The 18,469-nt window shown below is 40.3% G+C and overlaps 1 protein-coding gene across 2 annotated transcripts in view; it reads left to right on the forward strand.

Annotated features, from left to right (window-relative positions):
* The first annotated feature begins 4,150 nt into the window (after positions 1-4,150).
* Positions 4,151-18,469, forward strand: part of dhrs7 (dehydrogenase/reductase 7) — a 32,758-nt gene continuing 18,439 nt past the window's right edge. For both annotated transcript variants that reach the window (XR_010002228.1, XM_062968600.1), the window contains exons 1-2: positions 4,151-4,327; positions 16,724-16,876. Coding sequence is in view for 1 of the 2 variants with exons in the window: in XM_062968600.1 (XP_062824670.1) it covers positions 4,198-4,327; positions 16,724-16,876 (283 nt within the window). In the remaining variant the exon portion in view is untranslated. The remainder of the gene's footprint in view (positions 4,328-16,723; positions 16,877-18,469) is intronic.

Raw genomic sequence — 18,469 nt, forward strand, 5'->3', positions numbered from 1 at the left:
CCAAAATACTCATGGGTCATTCCTCCACTTTGGAGATTTTGACTTTTGATTAAAAATACTCTCTCTAGGAAGCTCTAGGTCCTCCAGTGTGATCCTATGGCTATCTTCCTCCATCATGCTGGATGCCTGAGAGATTTTTTTTAGAGAGAAGACTTCTTTAGGAATCTCTAGCTCTTCCAATGTGAAGCTTCCAGCAGACATTGACCACAGAGTAATGCTGGGAGACCCTGAAATTCTTTGAGAGATGTTCTCTAAGGTAAACAAAATAGCCATTTATTTATTTGTGATTTTTCACTTTTATGTGGATCCTGTGACCCTAACTCTGGCAAACGCGAGCTGACTGTAAATAATCAGACATGGATTGTACCCATATTATTCAAGATGGTTTCAATTAGGTGGAAGAATAAGGTACATTTTAATCTCTGTACCATATGTCACCCAATTTGGCCTCCAGTATCTTTCTGTTACTTAATCCACCAGATTAAGTTTTAGTATTGGTTCCTAGGATTAAAAACTCCTACACTTTTATATATATAGTACTGAAACTTGTGCACATGGACAGTAGGGAAACTGGGAGAAATGCGAGTGTTGCAATAGTGGCCTTTCAGAAACAACGGTTAAAAATGCACGTAAATCCTAGATATTTCACAACTCCATTGTGGGATACATGAAAAAAAATAGCTTTTAAAGTCAATTCTTAATTTAATGTCCCAGTGTTGTGTTTATCAGCTAAACGAGGATGAGGAGAAATGTACATTTGCCTTGGGCAAAACAAAACAAAAACTGGTTGAACTTGAAATTGATCACATAAAAGTTATCAAGTGGCAGACTACAGGGAACTAAAACCAAGATGCCAATCATGATCCTTGGAGTAAAAGATAGGATTCTGCTATACAACAAGTTTACAAAGTTCTTTGGGCAGTTGAACTGGGAAGAGTGGCCAAGTGCAACCAAATATGATTTTATGCAGAGATTCTGACATGGTTCATTTCTGAATGGACAACTGACCTCCAATCATCCAACTAAGGACAAGCTGCTGGCCCTTAGAAGTTAAAGATTAACATTTTTCTGGGTGAAAATACTAATAGCAAGAAAGTGGAGCAGGGGAGAAGCCATTCGTTTCTTCTGAAAGTGCAGTGGTATGGTTTAGTACAGGCAGTCCCCAAGTTACAAATGACTCATAGTTAAGAATGGGGTGAGACAACAGGAAGTGAGAGAAATCTACCCTTTGGAAGGGATATATACACCTGGAAGAATCATTATCATGGGGAAAAGGGGTCTCCACTAAAGCTTTCTCTCCAATCCTTGTTTCCACAACAAACCAATTTTTTCAAATCCAATTATCTCAGGGACAGAAAGTGAGGTGAAATCTTATTTAAAGGGGCACAGACACCACGGGGTATTAACTCTTCCCTATGCTACCCAAAGCATGCATGCATATATACGTACAAACTATCTCCAGACCCACTAAGAAAATCCAACAAATGCTACATTCAGCAAAGGACAAGAGAGATCCTCTCACCTCTGCAGGAGTCTACCATATACTGTGCAGCTGTGGACAAGCCTATATAGCAGGCATGGGCAAACTTGGGTCCTCCAGGTGTTTTGGACTTCAACTCCCACAATTCCTAACAGCCTACTGGTTGTTAGGAATTGTAAGAGTTGAAGTCCAAAACACCTGGAGGGAGAGTCAAAGTTTGCCTATGCCTGCCTTAACCCCAGCAAAGGTGGAAGGCTGATTGTATAATCAAGCACCTGTGCCTTAATACAGAATCCATTTCTAAACAGATTACATCCTGTACTGCTTAAGTCTCTATGGTTAGATAGGAAGTCTAGAAAAGAGTTAGGGGCACCTTCCCCAGTTTCCATGTGTGCTTTGATTAGGCTTCACTATTGTTTCCTCCCTCATGTCCTGTTTAGGTCAACCCACCCCTTTGATGCTTTAGAAATGTGATCTCTCCTTGGGCTTTGACGTAACTTCCCCAATTTGGCTTTTGGAATCTTTATGGCCCTAGAGAAGAAGCGACCCACGAGGCTTGGTTGCTATTCCTGCTTCCTGCTTTGTTCCAGAGAGAGGATACACTTTGTCCGCTCTACCAGTAAAGATGTAGCTATCTATACCTTTGTTTTTTTGATCCGTCTATGTGTATTAGAACAGGATAGATTAGCTAGTTAGCTCCAAACCTTTTCTATCCATCAATGGATTTCCTTTTACCTCAATAAATGCTTTTAAACTTTAAAGCTAACTTTGTATCCCTTTGCCTTCCTGAAGACAAAGAGGCCTTCCGAAACTCACACTGCGTGTAAGTCTCACTGCTGTATTCTACTCTGCTATTTTAATGGGAATTTACCTCATAAAGGGGGTGATTAGAGCTTAACGGCTCTTCAATTCCCAACACCTCCAAGCCCCATTCCCACAAGATATCCCAGAAGGATACCGTGGTCTATGGCAGGGGTCCCCAAACTAAGGCCCGGGGGCCGGATGCGGCCCTCCAAGGCCATTTACCTGGCCCCCGCCTTCAGTTTTAGACTTAGGCTCGCCCAAAGTCTGAAATGACTTGCAGGCATAACAACAACAAAAATATTATAATGTAATACAATTTATTTATTTATTACAGTATTTCTACCCTGCCCTTCTCACCCAATAGGGAACTCAGGGCGGCTAATAATAATACAATATAATAATATTGTATAATATAATAATATTATATATTATATATTAAATGTAATATTACTAATATTGCGGTATAATGGTATAGTACAAAATAGTAATATATAATGCTAATATTGTGCTATGCTAATAATATAATATATTGTATGTGCATACAACTTGTAAGCCACTCTGAGTCCCCTTCGGGGTAGAGAGGGTGGGGTATAAATGTAGCAAATAAATAAATAAATGATTGTTGTTGGGGGTTTTTTCCCCACTACAAATAAGACATGTGCAGTGAGCATAGGAATTTGTTCGGTTTTAAAAAAAATGATATTTTGGCCCCTCTACAATCTGAGGGACCATGAATCGGCCCTCCACTTAGAAAGTTTGAGGACCCCTGGTCTATGGTATCAAAGGCCGCTGAGAGGTCCAGCAGAACCAACAGGGACACACTCCCCCGTCCAGTTTCCAGCGTAGATAATCTACTAAGGTGACCAAGGCTGTCTCGGTTCCATGTCTAAAGCCAGACTGTGCCGGATCTAGATAATCAGTGTCTACCATGAATCTCTGGAGTTGGGAGGCAACCACATGTTCCATGACCTTGCCCAAGTAGGGAAGCTTGGAAACAGGCCATGCGCCGGGCTGTGGCACAGCTGGCTAGTAACCAGCTGCTATAAATCACTACTGACCGAGAGGTCATGAGTTCGAAGCCCGGGTCGGGTTAAGCCTCTGACCATTAATAGCCCCGGCTTGCTGTTGACCTATGCAGCCCCGAAAGACAGTTGCACCTGTCAATTAGGGAAATTTAGGGACGCTTTATGCGGGAGGCTAATTTACAACACCATAAAACTGCCAGCAGAACACGAGGAAAGGAATGAGGAAATACAGCCACTTCTGGACGGTGAAGCAACAGCTCCCCCTGTGGCCGGAATCGTGAAGCTGGAAAAATGTTAAAAATGCCTCTGAGTCTGCCTAATGTATGTTGTTTGTCTGTTGGCATTGAATGTTTGCCATATATGTGTTCATTGTAATCCGCCCTGAGTCCCCTTCGGGGTGAGAAGAACGGAATATAAATGCTGTAAATAAATAAATAATAAATAATGAGAAGAAGAAATACAGGGGTTGTAGTCCAGCATCTGGAGCAGGCATGGGCAAACTTGGCCTCGTGTTCCTAACCGGTAGACTGGGAGTTGATGTCCAAAACACCAAGAGGGAGGTCCCAAGTTTGCCCATGGCTAAAAAATGGCTCTATGCATTGGAATGATCTGAGCTGCAGTTTGGCAAGGCCTTCTTAGCCTTCTCTGCTAAAGAAGGACAATTCCTAGAATCTCATAGCCTTGAGGGAGGGCAGGTCGGGTGGGTGGCTGCAAGAGAGATGAAGCTTTGGAGCCAGAGGCAAAGAGAGAGAGGAAGGAAAAGCTGGTGAAAACAAGGGGAGGGGTCCCAAGCTCCACCCCACCCGACGAGGTGGGGCCAGGGCCACCCGCCAGGAGCCGGCCCTCTTTTGCAAGGGAAGGGGAAGGAAGAAAAGCCTCGCTTCTGCCATGGCCTGCCTGCTCTGCTTGGCGCTCGGCTTCCTCGCCTTGGTCTTCATGTCTCTCCTGGTCAAGCGCTGGATCCGAGCAGATGCCGACCTGACCTTGCTGTGGGCCGAATGGAGGGGCAAGAAGCCCGGTAAGAAATCCCCCTTTTCCCCCTTGTGAAAATGCCACAACGCATTGCTAATAGGCTCCCTGCTTTGCAATGTTAGCTACTATGTGTTTCCTCCTCTGCCTTACCCTGCTAGAAATCCATTGCATTAATCAATCTGTATTAATGTTCCGCCTCGACTTCTTTTGTCCTTGAAACGTGGCGCTTCCACTTCCTATGGGGTGCATCTCCACTGGGGAATGAATGCAGTTTGGCACCGCTTTATGCCAGCGCTCAGTGCTATGGGAGCCCAGGAAATGTAGTTTTGCAAGATATCTAGTCTTCCCTGCATTTGCCTGCTTGTAGCATAGGAATCCAGAGATGCATCTACACCAGGCATGGGCCAACTTGGGTCCTCCAGGTGTTTTGGACTCCAACTCCCACAATTCCTAACAGCCGGTAGGCTGTTAGGAATTGTGGGAGTTGGAGTCCAAAACACCTGGAGGACCCAAGTTGGCCCATGCCTGGTCTACACTGTAGAATGAATGCAGTTTTACAAGGTTTTTCAGCCTTCTCTACCAATAAATGCTGGTGTCTCACCAAACTATGACTCTCAAGATTCCATAGCATTGAGCCATGGCAGTAAAAAGTGGTGTCAGACTGCATTCATTCTACATGGACTTTGCTTTTCTGCCTTCCTCTCTGGATTCCTGAAAGGTGTCACAAGATCTCCAGGAATTTGAGGCAGCTGCTTCATTGGGGAGAGTTGGAGGTATGGACAAACTTTGGCCTTCCCGGTATTTTGGACTCCAACTTCCACAATTCCTAACAGCCGATAGGCTGTTAGGAATTGTGGGAGTTGGAGTCCAAAACACCGGGAAGGCCGAAGTTATATCACTGTTATAATCAAAGTTACAGACACTTCAAAATGTCAACACTCAAATATCAATTAAGAGTCACTATGATGATAATTATTTGAAACCTGAATACATACAGTACTTCTATATTGAAAAATAAATGTTATAATGATGATTTGATTGAAGTCACACGTGGGTTGCTGTGAGTTTTCCAGCCTGTCTGGCCACGTTCCAGAAGCATCCTCTTCTGATGTTTCGCCCACATCTATGGCAGGCACCCTCAGAGGTTGTGAGGTCTGTTGGAAACTAGGCAAGTGGGGTTTATATACCTGTAGCAAGTTACACATACATTAAAGTCTCACTTATCCAAGACTCGCTTTTCCAAGGTTCTGGATTATCCAAGGCATTTTTGTAGTCAATGTTTTCAATATATCGTGATATTTTGGTGCTAAATTCGTAAATACAGTCATTACAACATAACATTACTGCGTATTGAACTACAGTAGAGTCTCACTTATCCAAGCCTCGCTTATCCAAGGTTCTGAATTATCCAAGGCATTTTTGTAGTCAATGTTTTCAATATATCATGATATTTTGGTGCTAAATTCATAAATACAGTCATTACAACATAACATTACTGCATATTGAACTACTTTTTCTGTCAAATTTGTTGCATGTATAACATGATGTTTTAGCGCTTAATTTGTAAAATCATAAGCTAATTTGATGTTTAACAGGCTTTTCCTTAATCCCTCCTTATTATCCAAGATATTCGCTTATCCAAGGTTCTGCCGGCCCGTTTAGCTTGGATAAATGAGAATCTACTGTACTTCAAAGCTTTTACAAATGCTCCCTCGTAGTTCAGTGTACCCAAACTTTGTTCCATGCACAATGTTATTAATAATACGTTGCATAAAATTGCCTTCTGACTATGTTTATCAGGTATATAGGAAACATAAATCAACGTTGCTGCATTTAGACATCTCAGGCCCATTTTACATTGCTATATATAATCCAGTTTATCTGCTTTGAACTGGCTTATACGACAGTGTAGACTCCTATGGTCCAGTTCAAAGCAGATAATGTAGATTATCTATTTTGATAATCTGGATTATATGACAGTGTAGAAGGGGCCTAAATAATCCTGTTCAAAGTGGATAATCTGGGATCAGATCCTGGGATATAATAATATATATAATATAATATATTTATATCTCACCACCATCTCCCTGAAGGGACTCGGGACGGTTTACAAGGCACTCCAGGGTATTCATATAACATACAAAAGGTAAAAATGGTACAAAAGTATAAAACAAGTCACATAAAGTGGTTTATGTGTTTTCCTGGCTCTATGGCCATGTTCCAGAAGTATTCTCTTCTGACGTTTCGTCCACATCTATGGCAAGCATCCTCAGAGGTTGTGTGGAATATGAAGCTATACCTCACAACCTCTGAGGATGCCTGCCATAGATGTGGGCGAAACATCAGGAGAGAATACTTCTGGAACATGGCCATACTGCCCGGAAAACACACAACAACCCAGTGATTCTGGCCATGAAATCCTTCAACAACACAAGTCACATAAAATTATAACAACAATCCTCGTCAACACATATCGCATAAAATCAAAATAATACAATTTTAAAACAATAGCAGATAAAAGGCAGTGTTGATCCAGCCTCTGGCCCCTTCTACACTGTCATATAATCCAGATTATCAAAACAGATAATCCACAGTATCTATTTATCAAAGCAGATAATCCACATTATTTGATTTGAACTGAATTACATGAGTCTACCCTGCCATATAATCCACTTCAAAGCAGATAATCTGGATTTTATATGGCAGTATTGAAGGGGCCTATGTGTTCCTGTTGCTGTGTTATTTTTTCCTTGTACAGTAGAGTTTCACTTACCCAACACTCGCTTATCCAACGTTCTGGATTATCCAACGCATTTTTGTAGTCAATGTTTTCAATACATCGTGATATTTTGGTGCTAAATTTGTAAATATAGTAATTAATACGTAGCATTACTGCGAATTGAACTACTTTTTCTGTCAAATTTGATGTATAACATGATGTTTTGGTGCATAATTTGTAAAATCATAACCTAATTTGATGTTTAATAGGCTTCTCCTTAATCTCTCCTTATTATCCAACATATTCACTTATCCAACGTTCTGCTGGCCCGTTTATGTTGGATAAGTGAGACTCTACTGTACTTTATTTTTCCCAGGCACTTTGAGGGAAATTAAATTGTGGGGACAACCCAATAAGTCTGAGCAGTTTTGATTGTGAAAAATGGTTATTTTGGGTAATTTAGCGGTGAGGGAAAAGCTATTATTTCAACAGTGGAACTCAACTTCTGGAGGCATCCAGGAAATGTAATTAACTGTATTTGGGCCAGAAAACAGGACGGTGGGTTGGGCACTGGAAAAACAGAGTTTTGGGTGGAGACACATGTGAGCCCAGGCCTGTATTTTGCCCACATCTGGTTTATTGAATCATTAAAATGTCACAAGGGAAAAAACTTCTGCAGAATTATTCTTCAGGCTTTGGTGGTACCCAGCCCAGGGAGTTGGGGAAGTAATTGAAAAATCCAGAAATCTGGCCAAATAAATGCATTGGCCCATGATTCTGACCTGCAAGATGGAGTTTGCAGGCTCACTGACAGACAATGTTAAGCTCTCAGTTTACAGTTTCTATCCCAGAAGGTGAATCCATCTAGAACAGGCTTGGGCAAACTTCGGCCCTCCAGGTGTTTTGGACTTCAACTCCCACAATTCCTAACAGCCTACCGGATGTTAGGAATTGTGGGAGTTGAAATCCAAAACACCTGGAGGGCCAGTTGAGCAGATAATTGAACCCTGTTCTCCAAAGTCGCGGTCCAGTTCTCAAACCACTATATCTCTTAGTTGGAGCCCATGGTGATGCAGTGAGTTAAACCCTTGTGCTGGCAGGACTGCTGACTCAAAGGTTGGGTTGCTGATGCAAAGGTTGCCGATTCGAATTCAAGAGTGCAGATGAGCTTCCTTTGTCAGCTCCATGCAGGACATAAGAGAAGCTTCCCACAAGGATGGTCAAAACATCTGGGCGTCCCCTGGGCAATGTCCTTGCAGACGGCCAATTCTCTCACACCAGAAGCGATTTGCAGTTTCTCAAGTTGCTCCTGACACAAAGAAAAAAAAATCTCCCAGTCCAAATTCTTCCTGCATTTGAAGCATAAAAAGAACTAATAAACCCCACCTTCTTTCCAGTTAACGGAGACTGCAAAGTTAGATGGAAAGCTCTGGTAGCATTTGGATAGAAGACCTCCAATGGTCATAGGCTATATATTAGAGGACTTGGAAGACACATATACACACTTACACATAGCAGCTGTGCAGCATATTGGTCTCATCTACTGGCAAGTGTTCCAGTAGATGACAAACAGGCATTTAGAACCAGCAGACAGCTTACTTTACAACTACAGCTTTGCTAGTGCAACAAGGGTGTTGTTTTTTTGCAAGCTGAAGAAACATTTCCCAATAATTCTGGAGCAGCCCTGATTTCTATACTGGAACCATAAAGTAGTTCCAGGTCATACACCTTTTTTGATCTGTGTTTTTATCTATCCTGTCCCCAGCATAATCCTTATAGAAATATCTCAGCTATCTGACAAAATATTCCTCAATTTATTCCCCTTCCACACAGTTGAATAAAATCCCTCATTATCTGCTCGGATTGGAATATATGGCAGTGTGGACTCAGATAACCCAGTTCAAAGCAGATATTGTGGAATTTTCTGCCTTGATATTCTAGGTTATATGGCAGTGTAGAAGGCCCTTAGGTTCCTTCTACACTGCCTTATGAAATCTAGATTATCTGCTTTCTATGGATTCTGTGGCAGTGTAGACTCCTATAAATCCAGTTCAAAGCAGGTAATGGGGACTATCTGTTTTGTTAATCTGGATTATATGGCAATGTAGAAGGGGCTTTAGAGAATTGTTTTTATCAGAGTTGTAGCATTTGCTTTTATAACTGGTGGAGCAGATATGTCAACAGTCATGTGTAATCTCACGTTTCACCTAAATTCTGTGCCAGGTGACTCAGACTCAGAGCAGTAAGCAAAATGCCAGGTAATAAAATCAAGCAGTTAAACGTGACTATGGTCCCTTCCACACTGCTGAATAAAATACCACATTTTCTGCTTTGAACTGGGATATATGGCAGTGTGGACTCAAGATAGCCCAGTTTAGAGCAGATATTGTGAATTATCCTGCCTTGATATTTTGGGTTATATGGCTGTGTGGAAGAGCTCTCTAACAGTTGATTCTGTGCTTTTAATTTATTTGCAGCATCTTGTCGCTTCATTGTACCTGTTTCCAGAAGTGGTTTGCAATTCACCCTGCACATTTGTTTTGGGTAGGGGCACAGGCTGCCTGTGAAAGTGAAAAACACAAATAGGGCCCTTCCACACAGCCATATAACCCAGAATATCAAGGCAGAAAATCCCACATTATCTGAGTGTGGACTCGGTTCAAAGCAGATATTGTGGGATTTTCTGCCTTGATATTCTGGGATATATGGCTGCGTGGAAGGACCCTATGTCAGCCCAATTTACCACCATAGGCTACATATTCCAGCCTACACAACTGTGTTGAACTTCAGTTGGCTTTTGTAAATTACTGTGAATGTTTATTTAGATTTTAAGTCACTATATAATACTTGTCTGATTCTGTCTGACTATATTGGTTTAATTTATCTGCCCTGAGTCCCTTCGGGGAGATAGGGTGGAATATAAATAATGTTTTACTATTATTATTATTTATTAAATCTGCAGAAGTCAAACAAAAAACATGGACGGCCGAGGGTTGATTATTCCTCATCCAAAATACCTGGGACAAGAAGTAATTTTGATTTCCCATTTTTAAAAATATTCCGGAATGCCTATACAGTAGAGTCTCACTTATCCAACATTCGCTTATCCAGCGTTCTGGATTATCCAACGCAGTCTGCCTTTTAGGAGTCAATGTTTTTGTAGTCAATGTTTTATTTATTTATTAGACTTGTATACCGCTACTCCCAGTTTGGCTTGGAGCGGTTTACAGAAATAGATTAAAACAATACAATTAGCTTTAAAATAACAATAAAAACAATAAAAACAACAATAAAAACAGAGATAACCCTGGGTTTTTCACCCATTAAAATCTTGTCGGAAGAGAAAGGTTTTGCAAGTTTTCAATACATTGTGATGTTTTGGTACTAAATTCGTAAATACAGTAATTACTACATAGCATTACTGCGTATTGAGCTACTTTTTCTGTCAAATTTGTTGTTAAACATGATGTTTTGTTGCTTAATTTGTAAAATCATAACCTAATTTGAAGTTTAATAGGCTTTTCCTTAATCCCTCCTTATTATCCAACATATTCGCTTATCCAACATTCTGCCGGCCCGTTTATGTTGGATAAGTGAGACTCTACTGTATTTGCATATACTGTACCTATATTGTGACGTAATGTAAAAAAATGTATAGTTCACGCATTGCTTTGCCAAAGAAAGAAAGTATGTGCCACACAGGTAAACAAATGATTTATTCTTCTTAAACCCATAGCAACATATGTACAGTCTCCTCAGTTGCACCAACTCACCTAATATCCTTTCATGAGAGATTTAAAATAGTCTTTTCTTTGTGGATAAATTCCTTCCAGCAGCTTATGAAGCAAGAGCATGCTTCAAACTCTATCTCTCGCCCTGCTTCTATCTTCCAACTATCAGTCTGCACCTGGTTAGCTCAAGCCTGAACAAAATTGCAACAGTATCAAAAACTCCCAGGCTTACCAGCTCTCCAGACATCATGGCTCCACCAACCAGCTTCATGAATCTTATTTTGCAGTTGACACACCCACATTAAATGATTTCTTACCACAACATATATAATGTGATATCTTGGAGATAAAGACAAAATCTAAACATGAAATTCATTTTTGATCTCTAGGCTCTCGAGCGTGACCCAAGGGGTCAGTTTCCTTTAGTCTTGGTATAGGACCTAGATAAGTCTCAATGTGAAACTTCTGGATGGGAAATGCTTGAATTTTCAGATCGCTGTGGTTAACGATGCGGTGTGTCATGGTTTTGCCTTGTTGTCGCACAACAGCCAGGATGTTGCCTCAGTAGAGCAGCAGCCCAGAGTTGCACAAGTCAGATAAAGGCATAAGGGGTGGAACATGGAAGTAACATTATATACCCAATCTGATCTATGCTCGAAACACCAAGGACATTTCCTGCGTCTTCCCTGTTTCCACCTCCACAAGTCACTGACTTTGTATTTTTGCACATTGCGCGATCAGCGGATGTTTGTGTGTGTTCTATAATAAGCCGCTTTGAGTCTCCTTGTGGAGAGAAAAAGCAGGGTATAAATAAGCATAATAATGTGTTGCTGTGAATTTTCCGGACTGTATAGCCATGTTCCAGAAGCATCCTCTCCTGATGTTTTGCCCACATCTATGGCAGGAATCCTCCATAGGTTGTGATGTCTGTTGGAAACTAGGCAAGTGGGGTTTATATATATGTATAAACATATATGAACTCCACTTGCTTAGTTTCCGACAGAACTCACAACCTCTGGGGATGCCTGCCATAGATGTGGGCGAAACGTTAGGAGAGAATACTTCTGGAACATGGCCAGACCGCCCGGAAAACTCACAGCAACCTGGTGATTCGGGTCATGAAAGTCTTCGACAACATATTAAAATAATAATAATAATACCGTGCCGTGCCAAAAGATCTCAGCCAGCATTTGGAAACAATAGACATTGACAAAATAACGATCTGCCAACTGCAAAAGGCCACCTTACTGGGATCTGCACGCATCATCAGAAAATACATCACACAGTCCTAGACACTTGGGAAGTGTTCGACTTGTGATTTTGTGATGCGAAACCCAGCATATCTACCTTGTTTGCTGTGTCATATAATAATAATAATAATAATAATAATAATAATAATAATAATAATAATAATAATAATATACATCACACTATCTTAAAAACTTGGGAAGTGTGATACGGAATCCAGCATATAGATCTCGTTTGCTGTGTCATACTATGTCATACTATGTCTTTGTGTCAATAATAATAATAATAATAATAATAATAATAATAATAATAATAATAGGGTTTGTCCACTAGGTTACTTTTGCTTTCTTTTAAAATTAGACCAAGATCAGACCATGAGAAAAGCAATACTGCATCTGCACTGTAGAATGAATGCAGTTTGACACCACTTTTATTTCAGTGGCTCAACGCTATGGAATCACGGGAACTGTAATTTTGCAAAGTGGTTAACCTTCTCTAAAAAAGAGAATTAGTACTTTACCAAACTACAAATCCCAGGATTCCATTGATTTGAGCCATGGCTTTTCAAGTAGTGTCAAACTGTATTAATTCTACTCTGTAGACCAGGTATGGGCAAACTTTGGCCCTCCAGGTGTTTTGGACTTCAACTCCCACAATTCCTAACAGCCTACTGGCTGTTAGGAATTGTGGGAGTTGAAGTCCAAAACACCTGGAGGGCCAAAGTTTGCCCATACCTGGTGTAGACAGTAAGAATAATACTTACTCTTGCTCTCCTCTGTTGCCATTGTTAAATGAATTTTAAAAAGTGAACCTATCCGTAGCAATCACTGTGTGTTGAACATCTATAATAGAGTGTCCTTCCTCCCCAAAATACTTGCTGACACAAAAAATAGAACATACAGTGCTGGACTTAGTACTCTGTATACTTGCCTGGGATACAAAGCTTGTCACTTGCAGCCTACATACTCCGTGGTGGTCCTGATTGTTAATCATGGAAGTTGTAGTCCAATTGGCCTGAAGTTAGAGTGCAAAGTTGGAGGAGGTCTCTGTGTGTGATAGTTAGTACTTGTGGATGAAAATCCCTTCATGCTAAGGAAATTATAGAAATATAGAGTTGGAAGAGACCACAAGGGCCATCCAGTCCAACCTCCTGCCATGCAGGAAAATACAATCAAAGCACTCCCGGCAGATGATTATCCAGCCTTTGATTAAAATTTCCAAAGGAGACTCAATTACGCTGTCAGGCAGCAACATTCCATTGCCAAATAGCTCTTTATGTACCGTATATACTTGAGTATAAGCCAACCCGAATATAAGCCGAGGCACCTAATTTTACCACAAAAAAACTGGGAAAACATTGATTCCAGTATAAGCTGAGGGTGGTAAATTTCAGAAATAAAAATAGATACCAATAAAATTGCATTAATTGAGGCATCAGTAGGTTAAATGTTTTTGAATATTTACATAAAGCTCAAATTTAAGATAAGACTGTCCAACTCCGATCAAATAATTATTCTCATCTTCTTCAATGTAAATGTGCTTATGTATTCTTTTAATAATAATAGAGTAAAACAATACATGTAATAATAATAATAAATACAGGAAAATAATACAAGTACAGTAGAGTCTCACTTATCCAACATAAACGGGCCGGCAGAACGTTGGATAAGCAAATATGTTGGATAATAAGGAGAGATTAAGAAAAAGCCTATTAAACATCAAAATAGGTTATGATTTTACAAATTAAGCACCAAAACATCATGTTATACAATTTTGACAGAAAAAATAGTTCGTTACACATTAATGCTATGTAGTAATTACTGTATTTATGAACTTAGCACCAAAATATCACAATGAATTGAAAACATTGACTACAAAAATGAGTTGGATAATCCAGAACGTTGGATGAGTGAGACTCTACTGCAATAATAGAGTAAAATAATAAATGCAATAAAAATAATAATAAGATCAAAGTGAAATAATAAATGTATTAATAATAATAATAATAAAAATAGAGTAAAATAAATGTAATATTAGCAACAATAATAGAGAAAAATAATAAATCTGATAATACCAATAATAATAGAGAAAAATAATAAATGTATCATATATTCTCGAATATAAGCTGACCCAAATATAAGCCTACCAGGACCCTCACCCGAGTATAAGCCGAGGGGGGCTTTTTCAGTCTTTAAAAAAGGGCTGAAAAACTAGACTTATACGCGAGTATATAAAGTATATCATGCAGCTGTGGACAAGTCTACATAGTGACCACCAAACGCAGCATTGCCCAAACACGAATCAAGGGACATTAAAGGCATTGCAGGCTCATTCAACCAGAGAAGTCAGCCATAGCAGAGCCCTTAATGAACCAACCTGGACACAAAATTTTATTTAAGAACACAGAAATGCTGGACCACTCTAACAACCACCATGTCAGACTACACAGAGAAGCCACTGAAATCCACATTCACGTGGACAATTTCAACAGAAAGGAGGAAGCCGACTTGTGTTCCTTTCGGGATAGAGAAAGGCAGGGTATAAAAAGGGTAAATAAACCATGAAAATGAACAAAATCTGGCTACCAGTATTAAATAATCCTCTAAAATCAGTGAATAAAGAACAACACTCAGAAAACAGGGGAATTCCAGACATGAAACAATCAGGGCCAGCTAACATCCCACAACAATGGATTCTCCCAGGCTTTGAAGCTGTAAGGCCATTCAGTGCTAATCAAGGTGGCCAGCTGCAATATTCACATATGCCTCAAGCAGACAAGAGTTCTTTCTCCCACCCTGGACATTCCACAGATATATAAGCCCCACTTGTCTAGTTTCCAACAGACCTCACAACCTCTGAGGATGCCTGCCATAGATGAGGGCAAAACATCAGGAAATAATACTTCTGGAACATGGCCATACAGCCTGGAAAACTCACAGCAACCCAGGTCTTTACTGTCTGGAAATTCTCCCTAATGTTTAGGTGGAATCTTTTTTTCTGTCATTTGAATGCATTGCTCCATGTCCTCGCTTTTAGAGCAGTAGCTTGTGAGGTCTGTTGGAAAATAGGCAAGAGGACCTCACAACCTCTGAGAATGCCTGCCATAGATTTGGGTGAAACATCAGGAGAGAATGCTTCTGGAACATGGCCATACAGCCCAGAAAACTCGCAGCAGCCCATTTACTTTCCTTGTTGCCTGTAATTTATGGACACACGTTGACCACAGAAATCTTTGTGTTTCTTTTTTGCACAACAAAGCCCTATGATAGCCCAGTTTGCGCAAGACAGTTAAAGTTAACGGTTGAATTTTGGAGGTAAACATGAAGCAATCACACACCGTTCACTTGTGTACACACTGAAGTTTACTTTCTTTTTATTGTCTAATGATCTATGTTTTGCCCTTGAAACATAAAAAGGGAAAGGTTGATTTAAAAAGTAGTAAACTCGTATTAATTTTATTGTCCTGGAATTTTATGTCATAATAATAGTGCGTTTTTAAAGATGCCACAACATTCTTTGCTGGCTTTGTGCAATATATTATTAACCTGCCTATTTAAAAAGCCATTGCATGTTGTCTGTTGCGAAAAGACAGCCAACCTTCCACCTTTGTGGGTTTAACTTCTGCAGATTTGATTAATATGTAATCTTGATTACTATGTGGCTTTTAGCTTGGAATATGTTTTCATGGTTTTTAACTGGGAATGTTTTAATACTGTTTATATTTAATCCTGTTTTAATATTTGCTTATTTGCATATTGTATGCTAACGCTTTTATGTTAAGCTGCTTTGAATCTTCTTCAGGAGAGATAAAGCAGGGTGGAAAATAATAATAATAATAATAATAATAATAATAATAATAATAATAATCCAATACAACAGCCGGCAGAGTGTCTGCTGTGGACTCATCTTGTTGTGTTTCAGATAATAATCTCTAGAAATCTCATTCTAATAACCACCATGTCGATTACAAAGAGAAACAATTGAAATCCACAAGCATGCAGATAATTTCAACAGAAAGTAGGAAACCATGAAAATGAACAAAATCTGGCTACCTGTATTAAAAAATTATAGAATCAGGACAGTAAATAAAGAGCAACACTCAGAAAGCAGGGGAATTCCAGGCAGTAAACAATCAGGGCCAGTTAACACCTCCCAACAAAGGATTCCCCCAGGCAGGAAGAGGCCAGATTTTGAAGCTGCAAGGCCATTAATGCTAATCAAAGTGGCCAATAGCAACTTTCACACTGGCCTCAAACAGTCAAGAGTTCTTTCTCCCACCCAGGACTTTCCACAGATATATAAAACCCCACTTGCCGGTTTCCAACAAACCTCACAAGCTCTGAGGATGCCTGCCATAGATGTGGGAGAAATGTCAGGAGAGAATGCTTCTGGAACATGGCCATACAGCCCGGAAAACTCACAGCAACCCAGTGATTCTGGCCATGAAAGCCTCCGACAAAACATCAGTCTCTAGGTCCTTCTTTAAGCATTGGTAGGTCCTCCATGCCCACTCTTATGGTCAATTTCCAGGGTCTTTCTGGAGTATCTAGAGATTCCTAGACTTCTAGAGAGAGATTTGCTCAGATTAAAAGAATCATCTTTTTCATTGGTGGCATTACCACTTTTGTGGTGGTCTTGCACCTTGGGGACTTATTGTAAAACCAACCACAAAGTGTTCCGACATGTGTACACACCTTTGAAAATAAATAGCTTTGACTTGTTCTTGTTTTTCAACTCCCAACAGAGAAGGTGCTTCCTGGGAAGGTGGTTTGGGTGACGGGCGCCTCCAGTGGGATCGGAGAAGAGCTTTCTTACCAGCTCGCCAAGATCGGGTCACCGCTCGCCCTCTCGGCAAGAAGGGAGAATGAACTGGAGCGGGTGAAGAAGAAGTGCCTGGGTAAAATATTATTTCTAAAGCTTGTACAAAAATATATACCAGTGTGTTTTTCTCCCCTAAGACTGAGGTTCCATCTACACTGCTCTATAATCCAGTCTATGATCCCAGATTTGAACTGGATTATATGGCAGTGTAGACCAGGCATGGGCCAAATCTAGGCACTTATCATAGCGATGAATGAGCTTGGCAACTCCTTCCCCACAAAACTCTGCCACTTGCGTCCTCAACACAGCGTTTTGGTGACAATGCGCAGCTGCGAGAAGGGGTGAGGATGCAAGCGGCAGAGTTTTGTGGGGAAGGAGTTGCCAAGCTCATTCATCTACAGTGCTCTATAATCCAGTCTATGATCCCAGATTTGAACTGGATTATATGGCTGTGTAGACCAGGCATGGGCCAAATCTAGGCACTTATCATATTGATGAATGAGCTTGGCAACTCCTTCCCCACAAAACTCTGCCGTTTGCGTCCTCAACACAGCGCTTTGGCGACAATGCGCAGCTGCGAGAAGGGGTGAGCACACAGGTGGCAGAGTTTTGTGGGGAAGGAGTTGCCAAGCTCATTCATCGCTATATAAGTGCCTAGATTTGAATGGCGACTATGTTGAGAAATGGTATTTGCATGTGGCTTTCAACTGCTTATGGTAAATGTTTTCGCCTATAGTTTGTTCATTTTTAATTCCAAAACGTAATCTACTTTCTGGATAATCCTCGTATTCTACACTGGGCATGCGTATTCACAAGCAAAGTAGCAAAGTGCAAGGTCAGATGTCTTTACTGTATCTGATTGTGATCCCCAGGTATTTACAGTAATTATTTGGGAGGTGAAACTGGACTAATATTAGTCTGTAGACAGTTGTCTGTTTTTCTCAGTGTCCTGTGATGCCTTTCATGAAGTAGCAGAGCTCATAAAACTCTCTGGTAAATCTTTAGCTTTTGCTTTCTGAAACGGCCCTAAATTCATCAAGTATGATTCATCTTGTTTTCTCATTCTGAAGTAGGAGAAAGAAGGAATGTATACTGCCCTTGATCTCCATTAACAACTTAAAGGAAATACCGTGTTTACACTCTCTTCCCCACTTTTAATGGCTTAGAAATAGCAGAACCACAATGGGATTTGCAAAACCTGCCTTCGAAAAAAGCCAACTATGGCCTTCCTTAGATGTTTATCCAGGTAGAGGTCAGTGCTGATAAGGGAACATAACTGGATTGGCCAATAGGTCAGACTCCAAAGTCCGTGTCAGGGCAACACTCTTAACGACGAAAAGCAAAATTGTGCAAAAGGGTGAGCAGGCTTTCAAGCAAATACTTCATCAGAGTGTTTAGATCTGTTGAATGAATCAATAAAAAGAGGCTGGTTTGGTAGAGATATTTATAAAGCACAGTTTAGGAAGAACATATTAACAATAACTGCTAAAAGCAAGGTGGAAACAACTTCACTTTCTTTTGATATACAGTAGAGTCTCACTTATCCAACACTCACTTATCCAACATTCTGGATTATCCAACACATTTTTGTAGTCAATGTTTTCAATGCATTGTGATATTTTGGTGCTAAATTCGTAAATACAGTAATTACTACATAGCATTAATGTGT

This window comes from Anolis carolinensis, chromosome 1 (genome assembly GCF_035594765.1).
Source record: "Anolis carolinensis isolate JA03-04 chromosome 1, rAnoCar3.1.pri, whole genome shotgun sequence".
Taxonomy (NCBI): Eukaryota; Metazoa; Chordata; class Lepidosauria; order Squamata; family Dactyloidae; genus Anolis; species Anolis carolinensis.